Source organism: Diplotaxodon limnothrissa, linkage group LG22, assembly GCF_057381915.1.
Source record: "Diplotaxodon limnothrissa isolate DT_005_m linkage group LG22, D_limnothrissa_male_GT1.1, whole genome shotgun sequence".
NCBI lineage: Eukaryota > Metazoa > Chordata > Actinopteri > Cichliformes > Cichlidae > Diplotaxodon > Diplotaxodon limnothrissa.
In genome coordinates, this window is record NC_140616.1 from 9,445,477 (window position 1) to 9,463,830 (window position 18,354).

The 18,354-nt window shown below is 39.6% G+C and overlaps 1 protein-coding gene across 2 annotated transcripts in view; it reads left to right on the forward strand.

Annotated features, from left to right (window-relative positions):
- The first annotated feature begins 206 nt into the window (after positions 1 to 206).
- Positions 207 to 18,354, forward strand: part of myo1g (myosin IG) — a 65,007-nt gene continuing 46,859 nt past the window's right edge. For both annotated transcript variants that reach the window (XM_085345934.1, XM_085345935.1), the window contains exons 1-12: positions 207 to 401; positions 4,711 to 4,919; positions 7,426 to 7,519; positions 7,675 to 7,840; positions 10,315 to 10,368; positions 10,556 to 10,651; positions 10,835 to 10,951; positions 11,056 to 11,262; positions 11,419 to 11,564; positions 11,667 to 11,781; positions 13,373 to 13,543; positions 15,564 to 15,634. In XM_085345934.1, the coding sequence (XP_085202060.1) occupies positions 307 to 401; positions 4,711 to 4,919; positions 7,426 to 7,519; positions 7,675 to 7,840; positions 10,315 to 10,368; positions 10,556 to 10,651; positions 10,835 to 10,951; positions 11,056 to 11,262; positions 11,419 to 11,564; positions 11,667 to 11,781; positions 13,373 to 13,543; positions 15,564 to 15,634 (1,541 nt within the window). In that variant the 5' untranslated portion in view covers positions 207 to 306. The remainder of the gene's footprint in view (positions 402 to 4,710; positions 4,920 to 7,425; positions 7,520 to 7,674; positions 7,841 to 10,314; positions 10,369 to 10,555; positions 10,652 to 10,834; positions 10,952 to 11,055; positions 11,263 to 11,418; positions 11,565 to 11,666; positions 11,782 to 13,372; positions 13,544 to 15,563; positions 15,635 to 18,354) is intronic.

Below are 18,354 nucleotides of genomic sequence, written 5' to 3' on the forward strand. Positions count from 1 at the left end.
AGGGGGATGCAGAAGCGGTTTGAGCTTTTAAAGATAGCCTCCTCCTATTTATATAGGTCCGTGTGAGGGCACAGGCGAGTGACTGACAGCATGACGTGCTGTAGCATGTTACCACAGCAGTGACTTGACTGAACACAGCCTCAAGACCCAACCAAAGATCACGCCACGCCTACAGCGCACTCTCTACACACTACCGGGTCCCAGAAGTCGAGCATACTTCTCTTTCTTCTTCCTTGAGGTGCTTTCTGTTCCCCCGGGTTTGGTCTGTCTTTTATTTTTTTTTGTGTCTAGCGAGTTCAAACAGGGATGGCGGAGCTGGAAGGCCTGGAGTTTGGGAAGTCAGACTTTGTGCTCCTGGACGAGGTCACGATGGAGCAGTTTATGGAAAATCTGAAGCTGAGGTAAGGCCTGAGATACAGTTAGAGAGGAGGAAGGGAGGGGAGGAGGAGGGTGGAAGCAGCTGGATGGTAGAGATGCAGAGGGTTATACTTCACGTGTACCGGATGGTATGTGAAGGAAAACAGCTGGGTTTTACTTTGTTTAGCCAGCTATGAAGGGATAAAAAAATAAAAGATAAATTAAGGTGAATACTGACAGGATTTAACATGTGCAAGTTAAAAAAAAACAAACGGTATAAATTTCATACAACAATACTGATACTAACAGTTTGGCGTGTTGAATTTATAAGCTTGTGGCTAAGAGAGGATGTTACAATAAAACATAAAAGGGGAAAAAAAGACCATGACTCACTTCTACCTCCACGTTCCCGCTCAGCTTCAGTGTAAATGCTTGTGGTTGATCTGTTCACCACCACACCTCGTTCACTGTCAGGGGAAACAAATTACACACATGGCAACAGACCAAACCTAAACAGTTTAATATCCTGATATAACTTTTTTCTGGTTTTGTTTTTATGACCTTTAGCGTGTAAATGCTTTCGGTCCAGACTTTTCTCGCTTCCTCAGAGACCTCTTAGAGGGGCACCGTGTCCTCATTTCAAATTGTGAGAAGTCACACAGCACTTTTTATCCAGGCCGTCGTCATCCTGAAGGATGAGCAGAGGGAGCCAAAACACCAGAATGTCAGACACTGTTAAATGAGACTTAGAGAGAATAATCACACTATATCAGCTGACGTGTGCACAGCTGATGGCTCTAGATGAACATTTTTCACATCACTCTGGCCTAGAGTGTCACCAGAAGCTTGATTAGACTTGTCTGGGGCCAAAGAACAGCTACCAAACTCATAGACAGGTGACAAATTAAAGGAAAAACCTTTAATGGTTATATCTGGTGCCCAAACACCTTATCAGATTCTTCTTCTTTTTTTTTTTCTTTTGATTTTTCAGTGATCTGCAATTTGGGAATGCTACTAAGTACCATCCAGTCAGTCAGAACACTTTTACCGTATGAGCTGACATGAATAACTTGAACGGGGCATGAATTTTAGACACTGAGGTCTGCAATGGTTGCACTCTCTCGGGGGAAAGAAAGTTTGCATTTCTTGGCTGCATTTGGGAGACACTTTATAAATACTTACAGAAACTACACGATTACTGACACCTCTAAATAAAATGTAATATTAATGTAGTTTACTCAATTAATTTGAACTGCTCATTAGTACATAGATTGATGTATTTGACTGCATTCAAATTTTAAAAATAATTAAGGACTAACCCTCATTTACTAATATGTAAAGTAGTTTAACCTATGCTACAGCCATACTAAGGAACATCATGGCTGGGGACTGTGGCACAACCAAAAATAGTGCAATGGTGTGCAGTGAACTTGCAGCCTCGTTGCTTTTTAAATGGTTCTTTGGAAATGAGGACCGGTTTGTGACCACTCGCTGCCAGTTGTTTGAAAGGGACGATCAATTTTAACATAGTTTCAATCCGTCTGTTCCAACACAGATGTGCTACACATAGCTTTTACAGCTACTGCTAATTTCTAACTCTTGTTTGTTGTAGGCAATTCACAAAAAAAAACCCAAACAAAATTTACAACATTCAGTTGCATACATTTCGATACAGTCTGCTATCCGCTTGCAGTTTAATGGGGTCAAGTTCCCAATTACATGCAATCCGTTTGTGATAATACAACAACTGCAACAAATAGTCAAACACTGCAAATATTTTGCTGTCTTTTACAGCTGCTGTCTTCATGCACAGACACAGGATTTAGATCACAATGTCATATGTGCTGGGCAACCTTGTTTTAAAGTAGGTTTACCACTATATAATATATTGTAGGATTATAACCTGAATACAAACACTTTGTAACCAGTTCAGTCAGTCTGAGCTTGTGTGGAGACTTGCTCCCAGCAGGCAATCCAGCCATCACCTTGCAGTTAGAAGTGACCAATCTGGTCACCCAGAGGTTAAGTGTGCAACACCCTGTGCTTGACCCTCTGAGTTGACTTAGGTCTAAGCCACTGGTGAGTTAGACATAACCCCAACCCTGGCCCTAACCAAGAATATCTAATTTTTGCTCTCATTACACTGTTCTGCCAAGGCTTAGCTATCAAGAAACAAATAAAAACTCATTCTAACTGACACAGATTATTATTTTTTAAACGGTTTAGGGTGGTTTTAGTGTTGGAGTTACCACCCATGATGACTTAAACCTCAAAAGGTAAACCTAATTTTTAGCAGCTGTAACAAACAAATTCTCCAAATTATGAAGAAATCACGTTTTTATCTTATTTTCTTAAATAATTTTAAGAAATTTAAAAGATGCTTGTAGTAGTAGAAACAGGTTTCAGCACTTGTCTTGGAAATGCTTTTGGCCACTTTTGTCAGTTGTTTAAAAACACTATTCTAATTTCCAATGACTGTGATGACAACTAGCATGTAAAAACTGCATAATCATCAAATCTGAATGAAAACTGCTTCAAAACTATGCACAAGATAAAGTTTTTCTTCTTGAGCATTATTATTCTATCAACATCTTTGCCGTTATAAAATTATCCAATAGATTTCAAATTCAGGATTCTCTGATAGAGCCACATCTCCCTCTTGTTTCTCTGGTATAGCTAATTATTGCCTGAATACTCAGGTTGGGAAAACTTAACTATAGACGCTTTCAAACTGACCTTAAATACATAAACCATGCACAGATAGTCCACAAACATAAAAATACAGTGTTTTTTTGTGTAGTGCAGGAGGACATGCAGAGGGTTTGACAGAAGGGGATGAAAGAACTGTTCCTACTACGGTGACCCCAAGTGGTAACAGCCAAAAGAAGAAGCAGTTTTGGTGTCTGACAGTTAGTAGCATGACTAAAATCAGGAGCACGATCGCAGATTGGAGCAGATAAAATGAATTAGATGCAATAAACTACTCATCCATCTATTTTTAATCGCTGAACCAGTTCAGGGCCTGGAGCGCATCTCTGTTGTCACAGTGCCAGAGGCAGGTGTAATGTTATGTTAACAGTCAATCGCAGGACCGATGCAGAGAGACAGATAATGTTTCACACTCCCATTCACACCACTGATCAGGGAGTGGTTAACACTATGGCCTCATTGCAAAAAGATTCCTTGTTTCCTATCTGCTGGCTGGCTTTTCTCTGAAGAGTTTGTGCGTTCTTCCTGTGCCGTTGTGAGTTCTGCCCAGGTACTTAAGCTACTTCTCACATACCAAAAAATAGTTGTTTATTGGTGATTCTAAACTGGCTCTATGGGTGAACAATAAACTAACAAATTACACAACGGTTATAATAAAAGCACGTGCGCAAGTTTTATTATGTTGATGGTCTTTAGGTTAAAGTTTTAGACAATTATGCAAGTGGTCTGAACTTACTTTCATATCCTGGTGGAGCCTGAAACTTAGCCTGATGCAAAGAGCCAGCACAAGCACATTAAATGGAAAACACCATGAAATAAACAGGAATCATTCTTTAAGACAGATTCCAACCTCTGAGTTGAGACACAGCATTTCTGCCACATGTTGAGCAAACACAACACCTACCATCTACAAAGCTACACATGCAACACGACTGTTAGGTCTTATTCATTCTAGCAACCTGTTTATCCTCTGTGGCATGTAGTCTTAACCCCTCCCAGCTCAACAAACCCACAGTCAGATTACCCAAGGCTTGGTGACGCCCTTCGAGCCGCAAGTTTCATTTCCTGCTTTCAGCATGCAGACACTTGTGTCACTTCCTGTCAGCTGTGACATAGTGGTGCGTGATCTTCATTTTCATGTGCATTGTGAAAAAATTAATGGCAAATGCAGCTAACTTGCACCTGCATACCTGTTAACAAAAGAGTGAATAAACGACATAATTCTATCTGACATACAGTCCAGACTGGACCACTACAGTAAAAAGGAAATTGGTAGTTAAATCTACAGTAACTGGAGAAGCAGATACAGATAGAAAATATATGACACTGGCTGAGTCAGAAAAAGTATTGAAGAAAGGGGGCTGGGGTAGAGGCGGGTTGCACAGTGGCTTATTCATGCACAAAGGAGCTTAATACATGCATTTGATTTGCTAACTTGCTGTGTAGAAGGGTATAAGTAGATATGAGCTAGCACTAAGATCAGCTGATCTGTGGTTGATCTTGACTCTATGGCTGAATGCTATGTTTTGTGACTTCTTTTAATCTCAAATGTGCACAGCAGGTCTGCAGGTACTGCATTTGGAAAATCTATATCACAAATCTTTAATAACAGCAGGTGTATGTGATTGCCTTTTGTCTTGTCAGGTTCGAGAAGGGCCGAATCTACACCTACATCGGAGAAGTGGTCGTCTCCGTTAACCCATACAGGCAGATGGACATTTACGGCAAAGATAACATTGAAGCATACCGAGGCCGCGAGCTGTATGAAAACCCTCCTCACCTGTATGCAGTGTCTGATGCTGCCTATAAAGCCATGAAGAGACGGGCCAAAGACACCTGCATTGTCATATCAGGTCAGACTAACCTCACTGCTGTTTACTTTCAATAACCTCATAATAAGCTTGTAATGTCTGACTGGTGGGATTTCTGTTCAATGATGAAACCTTCTTTGGTTTCTCTGATTTTATGTTTATTAAATATTTGGAACAATCCGATGAGGAATTAGATCATTTTAACAACTTCAAAGCTACTTAAAGGGAAATTATAGAGAAAACTAAACTTTAGTCAAAATATGAACCCTCTTAAGTATGACTCTGCTTTTCTTCGTTTGTGCCTTGACAAAAATATGGAATTAAAAATGTAAAATTGATTTAGGTGCACCTTGCTAGCACCAGGGTGAACCCCTTTTTGCCTTCAGAACAGACTTAATTTTTCATGACATGGATTCATCAAGGTGCTGGCAGTATTCTTCTAAAACTTTGGTCCATGTTCACATGACATCATCACACAGTTGCTGCAGATCTGTCTGCTGCACATGATGTCATTCACCCATTGCACCACATCTCAAAGGTGATCAAGTGACTGTGGAGCAAATTAGAGTACAGTGAACTCACTTTCATGTCTATAGTAGACATGAAGAGTGAAGTATTGGAATGTGATTAACTGATTAGATACGTTAATGAATAGTTGAACAAATGCGGCTAACAAAGTGGCTAGTGAGTGTAAGTTATCAGGTTGCTATAACTGTTTAGGATTTTTCTATTGTAAAAGTAAATCTTCAACCTAATATGAAAACATTGCACTTAGCACTTAATATCATTGTTAATTCAACAGTTAACATGATAATATGGTGAACATTTAGGTTAAAGCACCATGCTAACATTTAAAACGCAAAGCTAACTAGCTTGTATAGGTTCTCGGTCATTCAGGTCATGGTAGTCTCAGGATCTACACTACCAAAGAAAGCGACTGGACTTCTTTAAGTGTTGTGAAGGCCTTTCAACCCACTTAAAGAAGTCCAGTCGCTTTCTTTATTTTTTTCCAAGGTCCTTAGTTAACTAGCATGATGCTAATCCCAAAGTTAACTGTTATGTTGGGACATTGAGGTTAATGCTAGAGACAAAAGTTATTTAATTAATTAGGAAAATAATTAACAGTAAGGAAGCACCGATGCTGTACTTGTAACTATACCAAATAAGGTGGCTATACCAGTAGCAGTATTAATTAGTAAACTGGTTTTCTATCATTACCTGAACAGGCAGCTTGCCTAAATCTGGATTTAAAAATACATTTTTTGCGTCCCTCTACTAAAAATCAGCAGTGACCTTTGACTGAATTGTAATCACAGTGTTCCTGGAGTTAATTCATACACTGTTTTCAGGCTTCAGAAAAACAAGTCCTATAATGGGAGACTTTTATCACTGTTAATCACAGATCAGATCAGGATGGTAGTATTAGTATAGTTAAAACCTATACAGGTTTTTACTATAGGGATACAGAATTGAGATACAGTCAAAACCAGTGACTGTAAAATCAATTTAGGGTTAAACAGGTGACAGCATGGGACAGCGTGGTTTTACTTATATGAAGGTAAAAAAAAATTACGCTGTGGTATTTTCACATACACAAATCAGCCCTGTGTTTGGTGTTGGGTTTCCGCTTTCTGCAGTTTTAATACTCAGCTAGGTATTTTTGGGAATTTAATTTATGCTTCTTTTTTGGTCAAAACCAAGATGTCATCAGGTGATGAGTCACACCATAACTTAGGTGTTTGGCTTACGTTTGATTTTTTAAGTTTATTTCTGAGTGCTTTTTGAGTCGTTTTCACCTCATTGATCAAACTGTTTTATCATTGTGTAAATATATGTGTATTCAGATACATGCCTGTTCTGTGTATGCAAGCTTTTTTTGTATATATGTATTTTGTTGGCTGTTTTAAGAGGGGCATTTTTTCAACCTTTTCCCATAAATCGTGGCTCAAGAGTTAGGAGTTCGCCTTGTAATCGGAAGGTTGCCGGTTCGAGCCCCGGCTCGGACAGTCTCGGTCGTTGTGTCCTTGGGCAAGACACTTCACCTGTTGCCTACTGGTGGTGGTCAGAGGGCCCGGTGGCGCCAGTGTCCGGCAGCCTCGCCTCTGTCAGTGCGCCCCAGGGTGGCTGTGGTTACAATGTAGCTTGCCATCACCAGTGTGTGTGAATGGGTGGATGACTGGATATGTAAAGCGCTTTGGGGTCCTTAGGGACTAGTAAAGCGCTATATAAATACAGGCCATTTACCATAAATAAAGTATACTGTATTTTACTACTTATTTCTTTCACTCTGTAGGCAGGGAGGATGTGAGACTTATTTTATGCAGACAGGAATAGATATAGGACTATGAAGGTTGTCAAACAATATGATCTGCTAGATAGGGATTATTACTGCGTTGACCAAATGTCTGTATCCTCATTCATTAGATGGCATGCTGCTTAAATACATCCTTTTGTCAGTGAGATGCCATTTTTTCACATCATGTAAATATTCTGATATTATATTCACTTCCATGCTCAAAAAGGTTGTGAAACATTTTTTGTGTTGTAGGTGAAAGTGGGGCCGGAAAAACAGAAGCCAGTAAATACATCATGCAGTACATTGCAGCAATCACAAACCCAAGCCAGAGGGCAGAGGTCGAGAGGTGAGCCCTCACATGATCATTAGGTTCATAAGTTTTATTTTAATGTGATGTTGCCATAAATAACTTGTCATTCTTCTATTCCTCTGACTGCGCTTTACCTCCCTCATGGCTGATTCTGTAAATCCATCATTGGTTACCACAACGTGATCAATCAGTGTGAAGAACGTGCTGCTGAAGTCCAACTGTGTGCTGGAGGCCTTTGGGAACGCCAAGACAAATCGCAACGACAACTCCAGCCGCTTCGGCAAGTACATGGACATCAACTTCAACTTCAACGGCGATCCCACCGGAGGACACATCAACAACTACCTGCTGGAGAAGGTGAGATGATGAAAGGGTTTAAACTGCAGAGAGAGGGCCTTCACAGCGAGCCGCTGCTGAAAAGTACCAAAAAGTTCTTCTCATTTAGCTTTTAAATTGCATCTTTCCTGCTGAACATGAATGTTTCATGAGGTGATAACAAAGAGGTGTGAGGGAACATCCATGAATAGATGTGTCTGTGAAGCCTCTATCCTCCTGCTGCTGCGCGTTAATGAATTGCTCACCTGGGGGTACTTGATGCTGCTGTATTTATCCGCTCTGTTAAAAAACCGTCTGACACTCAGATCCAGTTTAAATGATGGTGCCATGATTTATTCTCAGAGGGCAGAAATAACCACGCTGTCTCGAAGCAGCAAAAAAAAATCCAGAGATGAAAAACTGAAACAGCTAGAAATACAGAAGGTGGAGATTTGGACTTTTTCCTCCAAAACTAGGTGGTCTGGTCTTATTTGCATGGTGCACTGGGGTTGTTGCTGTCTAAAAAACAAAAAGCAAAAACAGTTTTTCCTGGAAAAATGAATTTTTGACACCACAACAGAGACAAAAGAAAACCATCAGCACTGTGAAAATTCTTTTCTTCCACACTACTTTTGCTGTTTAACTCATTTACTAAAGCATAATAGTTTATTAGGACGATACATAAGCAACTGCTTATATTTTTACTGTATGTGGACTGTACATGTGTAGCCTTCCAGTAAAAGCTCAAATGGTGTTTGGAAAAGCCATGAAAGTCCTTCTTGGAGGTAAATCTTTTCACCAGTGTTTCAGAAACATCCAGGGAAATATTAGTCTTTGATATCTAAAAATGACAGCTGACTAGCATAACATGTGATGCTATGTTCACACTGAGGCCTATCCCAGATGTGACAGGGTGAGAGGCGGAGTAAACCCTGGACAGGTGTGGGGCCAGTGTGTCGCAAGGCTAACATATAGAGACATACAAACATTTGCACGTATATTCTCATTTATGGGTAATTTAGCATTACCAACTAACTAATTAACTAATGACTTTTAACTGTGGGAGGAAACCAGAGTACTCAGAGAGAACCCACTGCAAACTCAGCCAAACTGTGGATTTGGATTTGAGCCCAGGCTGCAGTGCTAACCACTGTGCCGGGCTGTCAATCCAGACTTAAATAAGTAGGAAAGCTATGATTATAAGGCTTGATACAGAATTTTCTTGACATTTATGTACTTGACAGGTTAAACCACAGTAAGTAGCAATAGCATCTACGTAGTGTGAGTTTGGTTTTCCTGTGGTTTGAAGTCTCATGTGAACCTGTGCACTTCATGAGTCCAGTCAGCTAACCACTCCACTCCAACTAGACTGCATCATGTCATCTCAACTGGAACAAATTAAGTTGTTGAATTTCACGCAGATCCTACACGATTTAATTACGTTCACCATATAAACATGAAATTATTTTGTTTAAAATTACAAGTTAGAATTGTGTAAATGTAACAACCACCAAGTTTAATTTTTCTGAGTGATTAGTGTTGTTTTCACGTTTCCCTTTTGGACTGACCCACTTGATTCAGCGTCCAAAGCTTTCTTTTTTTTGTCTCAAAAACTTAAACCAATGAGCTCTGACCTTTGGGGAATTGTATGTAGTATGTAGTAAAGGTATAATGGTATTTTTAAATTTTAAATTTTAAGGTTAGAAGTTGAGTTTGTCAGATAAATATTTCATTTAATGTCAGTGAACAAAAGAGAAGAAATTCTAACAAACAGACACAGATAGGCATTTATTGTCAGCTTTGCATTCAAAGTGACCAAATATATTTAGGATACATTTACTCTAATATTCAGTTAGTCTGAGAACATATATGAACATATATGGATGTTTGTGTTCTCAGTCATCCAGGTGATGGTGATCTGAGCTTGGAAAGAAAGTCTGGTTGCTTTTCTTTCCAAGCTCCTTAGAAAACATGTATGGATGTATATTCCAGCTAACGCTAATTGTCTGAGGTTTGCAGATATATGGCAGTCACACAGGTCGTGTAATACAGTAGCAGAAAACTAATAGGATGTAGAGTGGTAGTTGTTAAATCATAGTAAGAAGGTTCCAGGTTTCAAATTCTTTTGGGGTTCTCTCTGTGTGCTCTTGCTTAATTAGGGAGTCTAACCTTGTTATAGGCTATTGAGCTGTCCAGGCCGTCTGCCTGCCTCTCACCTGATGACACCCGGGATAGCCCCACATGTGACCCTGAATTAAAGAAAGAGTTGGATGGAGTAGTCTTAAGGTTTTTTCCTCCTCTAAGGAATAAGTAAAGTAATGCATTATTTTTCATTATGCGACAGAATAATGTGTAACACATTTTGAGGAATGACCCTAACATTGGTTACAGAAACTGCACCTAACTGAAAGTAACTTTTGAAAAAGCTTCGTCATCACAGAGTAATCGTATAACACTGTAAGAGTACCTTAGGTAGCATTTTTTATTTGCTACCATAATCTGTTTTCCTGTTCAAGTCCAGGGTGGTGCACCAGCAAGGAGGTGAGAGGAACTTCCACTCGTTCTATCAGGTAAGCTGCAGTCTGCACTTCTGCTGTAAAACAGTTATCGCAGTTATCACATGAACACATTCACTCCGCAGCTATAACCAGGCTGTGCAATGTAACCTCCACAAATAAATGTCACCTGCCCAGTGATGCCTGCACAGCTGTACAGTCACAATGGTGCTGAGCTGGTATATTTGCTGTGTTTTCATAGCTGCTGCGTGGAGGCTCTGATGAAATGCTGCAGTCGTTTCACCTGCAGAATGATCCTGCTGTTTACGTTTATACCAAAGAGGGAGCGGAAACTGTTGTGAGTATATCATCTTGAGAGTTTTAGTTTAAGAGTGAATAAAAGTTTGAATAACTGATATAAATTAAACTGTCTGAATTTTAAAATGAATCTTTTTTTAAATTTTTTGCATAATTTGGAAAAATATTCCCAGCAGCCCATTTGTTTTATTTTGCATTTTTATTTGATCTCTTCGCTTTCCAGACCTCCAACAATGATCGCTCAAGCCACAAAGCCGTGTTGAGCGCACTGGAAGTTATTGGCTTCTCAAAAGAAGAGATCACCTCAGTTTATCAGATCCTCGCCACCATTCTGCTTTTGGTATTTTAGAGCTCGGATTAATGACTTTTCTTGACATACATGCAAAACATAAATTGGTCAATATACTTGAAGCATCCAATGATATAGAATGGTGTCTTTTTCAGGGCAATATGCAATTTGAGAGCGATGGTGAGAGCGTTAATATTGTGGGACAAGAAGTTGTGAACCACATCTCAGAACTGACGGCCACAGACCCGGAGAGCGTCAATAAGAGCCTCCTGTACCGCACGGTGGCCACTGGAGGAGGCGAGGTCATTGAGAAGGGGCACACAGAGCAGGACGCCTGCTTTGGACGGGATGCTTTTGCCAAGGTGCCAGAAACAGGCCCAAAATAGCTCAACAGTAAAGCTAAATGGTGTTACGGCTACTGAGGATGAATATAGATGTTTACAACATACAGTAACGTGTTTTCCTTTTATCATAGTCACAGTTGTGACCTTTTTTAAGCTCTGCCTTCTCTCCTACAGGCTCTCTATGAAAGGCTTTTCGGCTGGATCGTCAGCCGCATCAACAGCATCATTGAGGTGAAAGACTACGACCCAGTGCTGCATGGGAAAAACACTGTAATTGGTGTGCTGGATATCTATGGCTTTGAGATCTTTGACAACAACAGGTGGGTGTCACAACAGTGTTTTGACATCCGCCCTCTTTTCTTGTGAATACTAGTCATTGTTGATGTTGTTGCTCAAGTGTTTGTTCCGCTGTTTTCGGCCAGCTTTGAGCAGTTCTGCATCAATTATTGCAACGAGAAGCTGCAGCAGCTTTTTATCGAGCTGATCCTCAGACAGGAACAAGACGAATATCAGAGAGAAGGCATCACCTGGCAACATGTGAGGAAAACACACAAACACACAAACACAAGCACTTGCACAACAACAGCTGCGTCCATATTTGTTCTTACTCAAAGTGGGCCTGTCATTGTTTATCTTGTATTATATATCCGGTTCCAGTGGTGGATGCTCATATGAAATATGACAAAATTTCAAATAATAAGGTCAAAAGGTCAGCTTTCAGACCACTTGATATGCTCTGAGCCAGACAGATTTCTCCCGCCTTGTCTCTGTGATTCAAATATGGAGATGTCTTTATATGGTCATCTTAAACAGATCTTGCATTGAAGCCTCACACACCTGCTGTTTAAACCTTCTGTTTGAGAGAGGCAGCCAATCAGAGGAAAGCTGGATTTCAGACAGGGGATGAAGTGGGCATCAAAACCCAGTATGAGATAAATAGCCATAATTTTACAGTGAACTATGCAAAACTACCCATCAACTCTGACTTTGAAGTGTAATGTTGTGTCTATGTGTATCTAAAGGTCAGGCTGAGAGATTAAAAGTGTATTTTGGATTCAACATCAACTTCAGTGGTTCCCATCCCATCTCAAATTTGTGTTTTAATTATGCTTTAACTTTTACATAACCCATGTAGCATTGCTGTCCCCCAAACCCAGAACAGCCCCTCACTGTTTGGTCAGTTCAAATGAGGGACTGATCTGAATGGGAAACTGAGGACACTGGACTTGTCAGTGAGAATTTTTTTTTTTGCAAATTAGCATACCCTGAATAATTCTCAGTTCTGACTTTAATGAGGTCCATAAATTACAAATTAACTTCATGTTTTATTTATGATTTATCCACTGAAGTCTTCATCAAAGTGTTTACTGAGGACACAGACAAAGTGAGCCAAGGACCTTTTCCCCCTGCAAGAAGTCTTTCTGCAACAGATGAGTCGCCCCCTGCTGGATTCTCTTAAAACTAATGCAGGTTAAAGAAACTTGTCCAATGGCTTCACCTTTCACTTCCAGAAGCTACAGCTATCCTTCATAATGTTGATCCAAAAAGGAAACTCTTAAATCACTGATTTTCAAATTGAAAATCTTCTAATCGAGTCTTGGATTTAAAGTCTTGTGAAAAGACATGAGTTTTGTGTGAGCTTAAAACCCTGACCTGTCTGCTCACTAGTGGACACCTGGTTGCTTAGGTAACCCTCTCATGTCATTTAAACACTTTCTTATGTCAATAAGCATCTTTCACTCCCATTTGTAGTGTCTTCAATCACTCACCTCAAAGTTGAGAAAAGTTACCATTTAGCTTTGCATTGCTGACTCTTATGTTGCCTATTGTTGCCACATGTTGTTGGATTCTGATTACGACATCACTGCTAGTCTCTTGTTGTGTTAACTCTCATTACTTGTAGTTTATTTTAAAATCAGATATACAACAATCTGTGAATCTGTTTGTATGGGGGTGTCATTGCAAAATCAAGAAACTGACCGAAACCACACACTCGCTGTATGTGGACACATCTGTCACAAAAGCTCATAAACAGAACAAAATTCTCGTGCAGTAACAAGAGCAACCACTTCATTCACAAACCAATCTGTTCTTTCTTTGAACTGACAGTCGTGCTCTTTATGCGCAGATCGAATACTTCAACAACCAGATCATTGTCGACCTGGTGGAGCAGGCCCACAAAGGCATCATCTCCATTCTGGATGAGGCTTGCCTCACCGTTGGAAAAGTCACTGACACAGTCTGCTTGGACAGCATGGACACCAAACTGGCACAGCACCCCCACTACACCTCCCGCAAGGTCAGAACTAATTACTACATCTCCTCATGTGATGTAACATTTACACTACAATTCCCTTACTAGACCCGAAGGTTAGAAAATAAGCTTATACTCTCTAACAGTAGCACACAATTAAAAGGGCACTCAAAGAGCACATCCTCTGCCAAAGCCAGTGCATTATTTTGCAAGTTTAGGAGAAATTTGCTTCATACTTGGAAAGATGCTTTCATAATGACTGGGTTTCATTAGCACTTCTGCCAGTGCACAATAACAAAAGTATTTGTTTTTGTGAATTATAACATGAGGTTATCAAGCTTCTCAACAAAAGCAGAAGATCTTTAAATGTTTTTAACACAAAGTGGTTTAAAAACAGGATCTCGAACTTTCAGAATTAACTGGGAAGGAAGTGGTTTTATTTTCAACATGTTCTCATCAGACTTACAGTAAACCTAAAAGGCAAAAGAAGGAAGAAATCTGATCATTTGCCAAAATGGAAATGCTAATATTTGCCTTTTGTAGGTTAGAAGCACCGAAGTAAAGCAGTGGAAATGCTACAACCTAAAATAAATTGAGTTTTGCTCATTTTGGGGAAGGGTGGATTGTAAACACGTAAAAACAAAACCAGTAAAGCCAGTGAAGCAATTTATTGGATAAAGGTTGAGACAAATCCACACTAGTCAGAATCAATAAATGAGATGAAATCTTCTTTCAGGCAGATATTAGTAAATGGAAGGCAGTGCTGAGCCTTGAAAGACTTGAAATGTCCATTTACGTGGACGTATAATTTAACCAGTCACAATATTTAATGGAATTGTTGAGCAACAGTTCTTTAGACTGTCTGAAGGTCCTTCATATGTTTTACTTTGGACATTGGCTGCTTTTTCACTCATTTCCAGTCCAGTCCTTTTACCTGACCATTTGTTTTACTGTTTGTTAAGCTACTGACACTGACTTATACATCATTCAAGGATAAAAGGCACCTAACTCAAGGGTAAGGGGTCAACGGTCTTCAATTGGTATTGTCTTTACACAGACAACTTAGCAAAGAACCAATTTTAAAATATATCTGTGGGTGCTTATTAGCAGCCTGGTGCAAAAACAGTCTATTTGCATTTCTTTATTGCATATATGAAAAATACCAAAGATGACAGTTTGACAGGCATAAAATATATTTTTGTACCAAGAGATTGATTCCCAAAGAACTATTGTTTGAAAAGTTATCATGCATAACTCAGCATGGTGTGCACTCTGTCATTAAGAAACTGAGGAAAACTAACAAGTGGAGATAAAGAGGAAGTGACAGTCCTAAAATCAAATGAACAGTATCTGAAAGTCCTGTCAGGAAATCAGACATAAAAACAGCAAAGACCTGACACAGAACCTAAGAGATGCATCTGGCCCTTCAGTTCAATCATCCACTGTTCACTGAAGCCTCATCAGAAATAGAAGGGTGGCGCTCAAGATGGCACTCTTAAGGAAGGGAAACGGGGAGAAAAGGCTGAGGTATGCCAAATTACATCAGAGCTGGAGTGAAAATCAGTGTTAGCAGGTGTTACGGAGTGATGAGACCGGATTTGAAATTTCTGGTCCAAATTTTTATCACTGTGTACAGAGAGGGTCAACGGCCATCTGTAAAACGCGATTTAAGCTGTGTCAGGGTTTGGGGCAGGGCTTTTTCTTATATACTGTGTTTGTATTCATGTCTGCATGTTTCAGTAAATCAATGATCTTGTCTCTCATTGTTCAAAATGTGAAGAAATGAGAGGCGGTTTGAGAATTTTGCACAATACTATTTTTTTTAATTTAAATATAGAGGAGAATAAAAACACCTATAGTTACTTAAGAGAACAGGTGCAGTTTTGAGGTTTTACCACTAGAGAGCAGAGTTTCTCCAATATTTTTCCTTTTAGGTTTGCTCCAGATATGAGATGCTTTATGAAGTGCAGGATCTCCAAAACTCCTCGTAAAGTTGAGTCTGAAGATGTCTGTAATTGAGTTAAATAGATCATATTTCACTCACATTGTCCTCTCTTGTTTCCAGCTCAGCCCCACTGACAAAAGCATGGACTTTCAGAAACACTTCCGTATTCGCCACTATGCCGGAGACGTCACGTGAGTCGCTACATTTTGCACTGTTTGTTGTCATGTTTTTCAGTCCAAGGATTCTCTGTGGAGAAAAAATAATGACAGGCTGCTGTGCTTGAGTTCACGAGTGTAAGCCATAAAATCCTATTAAAGGAGGTCAGCTCATGGCAATGACATCATTTGGGCTCCAGCGGTCCAGAGTGACAGCTTTACTGAGCAGAATATGTAGTAAATTCCCATGTTAACCAAAATCTGTGCAATCCTGGAAAGATGTTGTCACTTTTCATATCCACTTAATGTATAATTGTATGGACAGTGGATGTTTCCACAGATGACAGCAGGGTTCAGAAGTCACATATACATATGTGAGTAGGACACTACTCTGCACATAAACAGGGCAATGTAGTGGCATAGAGAGGACACGCACACATCTGCTTACAAGAGCTGGAAAGACATGATTTTCAACAGGATCAGTGGATATTCATGTCCAAAAGCTTCCAAACCGCTAATATTTTATATGTCAAATTTTAAATCACGTATAATTTAAAATATATGTTTTACAACACATAGAATAAATTCCATCTATTCATTTTCTTGACCACATATGTAGTTTGAAGTCACCGGAGTGCTGAAGTCTGTTCCAGCTGTCGTGTGGAGACAGAGGCGGGGTAGAGATCATCAGTCTATCACAGGGCTAATACAGAGAGACAGACAACCGTTCATTACTGATATCGTCTTTGTTGTAGTGACAAAGGTTGTTTTAGTTCACTAAAACTAAACAAAAAATCAAAACCACATGTGAAAAATAAGATATTTTAATGAATGTTAATAAAAGGTAAGTAGAGATAGTAAAGATTTTTAAAAAGCGCGTTTTGTTTTAGTGACATTTTTGAATATAGACAGGATTGTGAGACAGTTTTGCTTATGTTTATTGAGACTGGAGGGTAAACATGACTATGAGTCAAGTGTTTGTAAGTTATGTTCTGAAAACTTGCTTATATCAGCCTTTATCACTATAGCAAAAACACTCTAAACGTAACACTGAAGCAGAAAAAAGCAGTTAAAACTGTCTGGGCTCTCCCAGGAAGAAGTTCTACTCCTCCACCTTGAAAGGAGGCAGGTATGGTGATTCAGATATATGACTAGGATGCCTTTTAGATGCCTCCTATGCGAGACATTTTGGGCAAGTCCAACTAGGAGATGGCCTTCTGGAAGACCCGGGACACTGGGGAAATAACGTTAATAATGTCAGGCTTTGAATGTCACGCTGGATGAGGTGGCCTTTAATAAGGAGGTCTGGGTATCTACACATGCCCCTGCAACCGTGACCCTGTAGTAAATGCACAGATAAATTATACTTGTAAAAGTAGGCTAAATCTAAAAATTAAAAACTTTTAAAAAAAGAGCTATAGTTACCCTGGCAGCGGCTTACAAAAGTGTACTTTACTAAAGTCAAACAGGAGGCGTTCTGAGCTGCTAGAAAACAATTTATAGGACAGATGACATCATAAATCACATGTATGGCTATAAAACTGATATATGCATATTGAGCTTTTTAGCTTTTAGCCTGCTCCGAAAGTTGAATTTATTTTTCATTGATGTTAGTGGTTGCTTGGTTTATGACACACAGACTAAAGAAGAAACACTTTTCTCAGCTTCCTTCTCCATCACTGCTCCATTTCCTTATCGGGATTTAAACACTGCAGCGGCCAGATGAGGCCCCTGGCCAGCAGTCAGCCACCGTGGCTTTGGATCCCCACAGCTCACGTGTACTGCCCTCAATCTAGAGAGGGAAGGACATTAATATGTCAAGGGAACACGCAAGTGGAGGAGGATGAGGAGAGATGGAGCCAACTGATGAGACAATTTCGTCTCTGTGTGATACAGCAGCAGTAATCAAAGACTACTGAAGGAGGTTTATTGAGGTTCTGTGACTCTGGGAAATCCAGGCTAACAGGATGTCAAACACACACAGAAACACAGGACAATTTCATGCATCAGCTCAGGATCGCTCTCACCCACAGTTAGCAATGGTGTTTCTATTCCCCTGAAATGCATAAAAGAAAAGGTTCTTGTAGTAGTGATGTAGTATATGAGACAAAATGTTATTATTACTGATGCAGTAATGTCCAAGTAGCTGTTCATTTTATTATTTTTTATATTAATTAGGATTGTAACTAACAAGACTCTTTTAAGAATTACTCTATTAATTTTAATTATTTCACAAATTTATGCTTTTTTTTAATGCAAACCCAAAAGAAAAAGTTTGAGACCACTTAATCAAAAATATTGTGACAGTTGGTTGATCAACATGAGTGTTAGTCAAGAACTTTTTGAAGTTCTTTTCATTGCCTGCGGGTGCTTTTTAAATGAAGATTTTGCTTACAAAGAAACATCTTACAACATGCTAACGGACTGACCGCTCACTCCCTTTCAGCTGCATCTAGCTCTCTATGTCGAGTGGTTCGTTGATCTGATTGGATGAAATTAGCCAGTTAGACAGTGATAAACAGATAGTACAGAAGTACCAGGCAACTAGGCCAACTTCACTAACCTGCCAAATGTTCCACGTATTTAGTTTTTCATCCTTGTTTATGTCTAAAGCTAAAGCAGTGCTGTATGTTTTTGATTTTATACAAATACTTCAGTCAGAACACAGTTTTGTGTAAAATTCAACTGTCTAACTCCCTGTTAACTTCTAACGCTCATAAAACCTCCTTTTCTTCTGGACATTAGGGTTAGGGCTA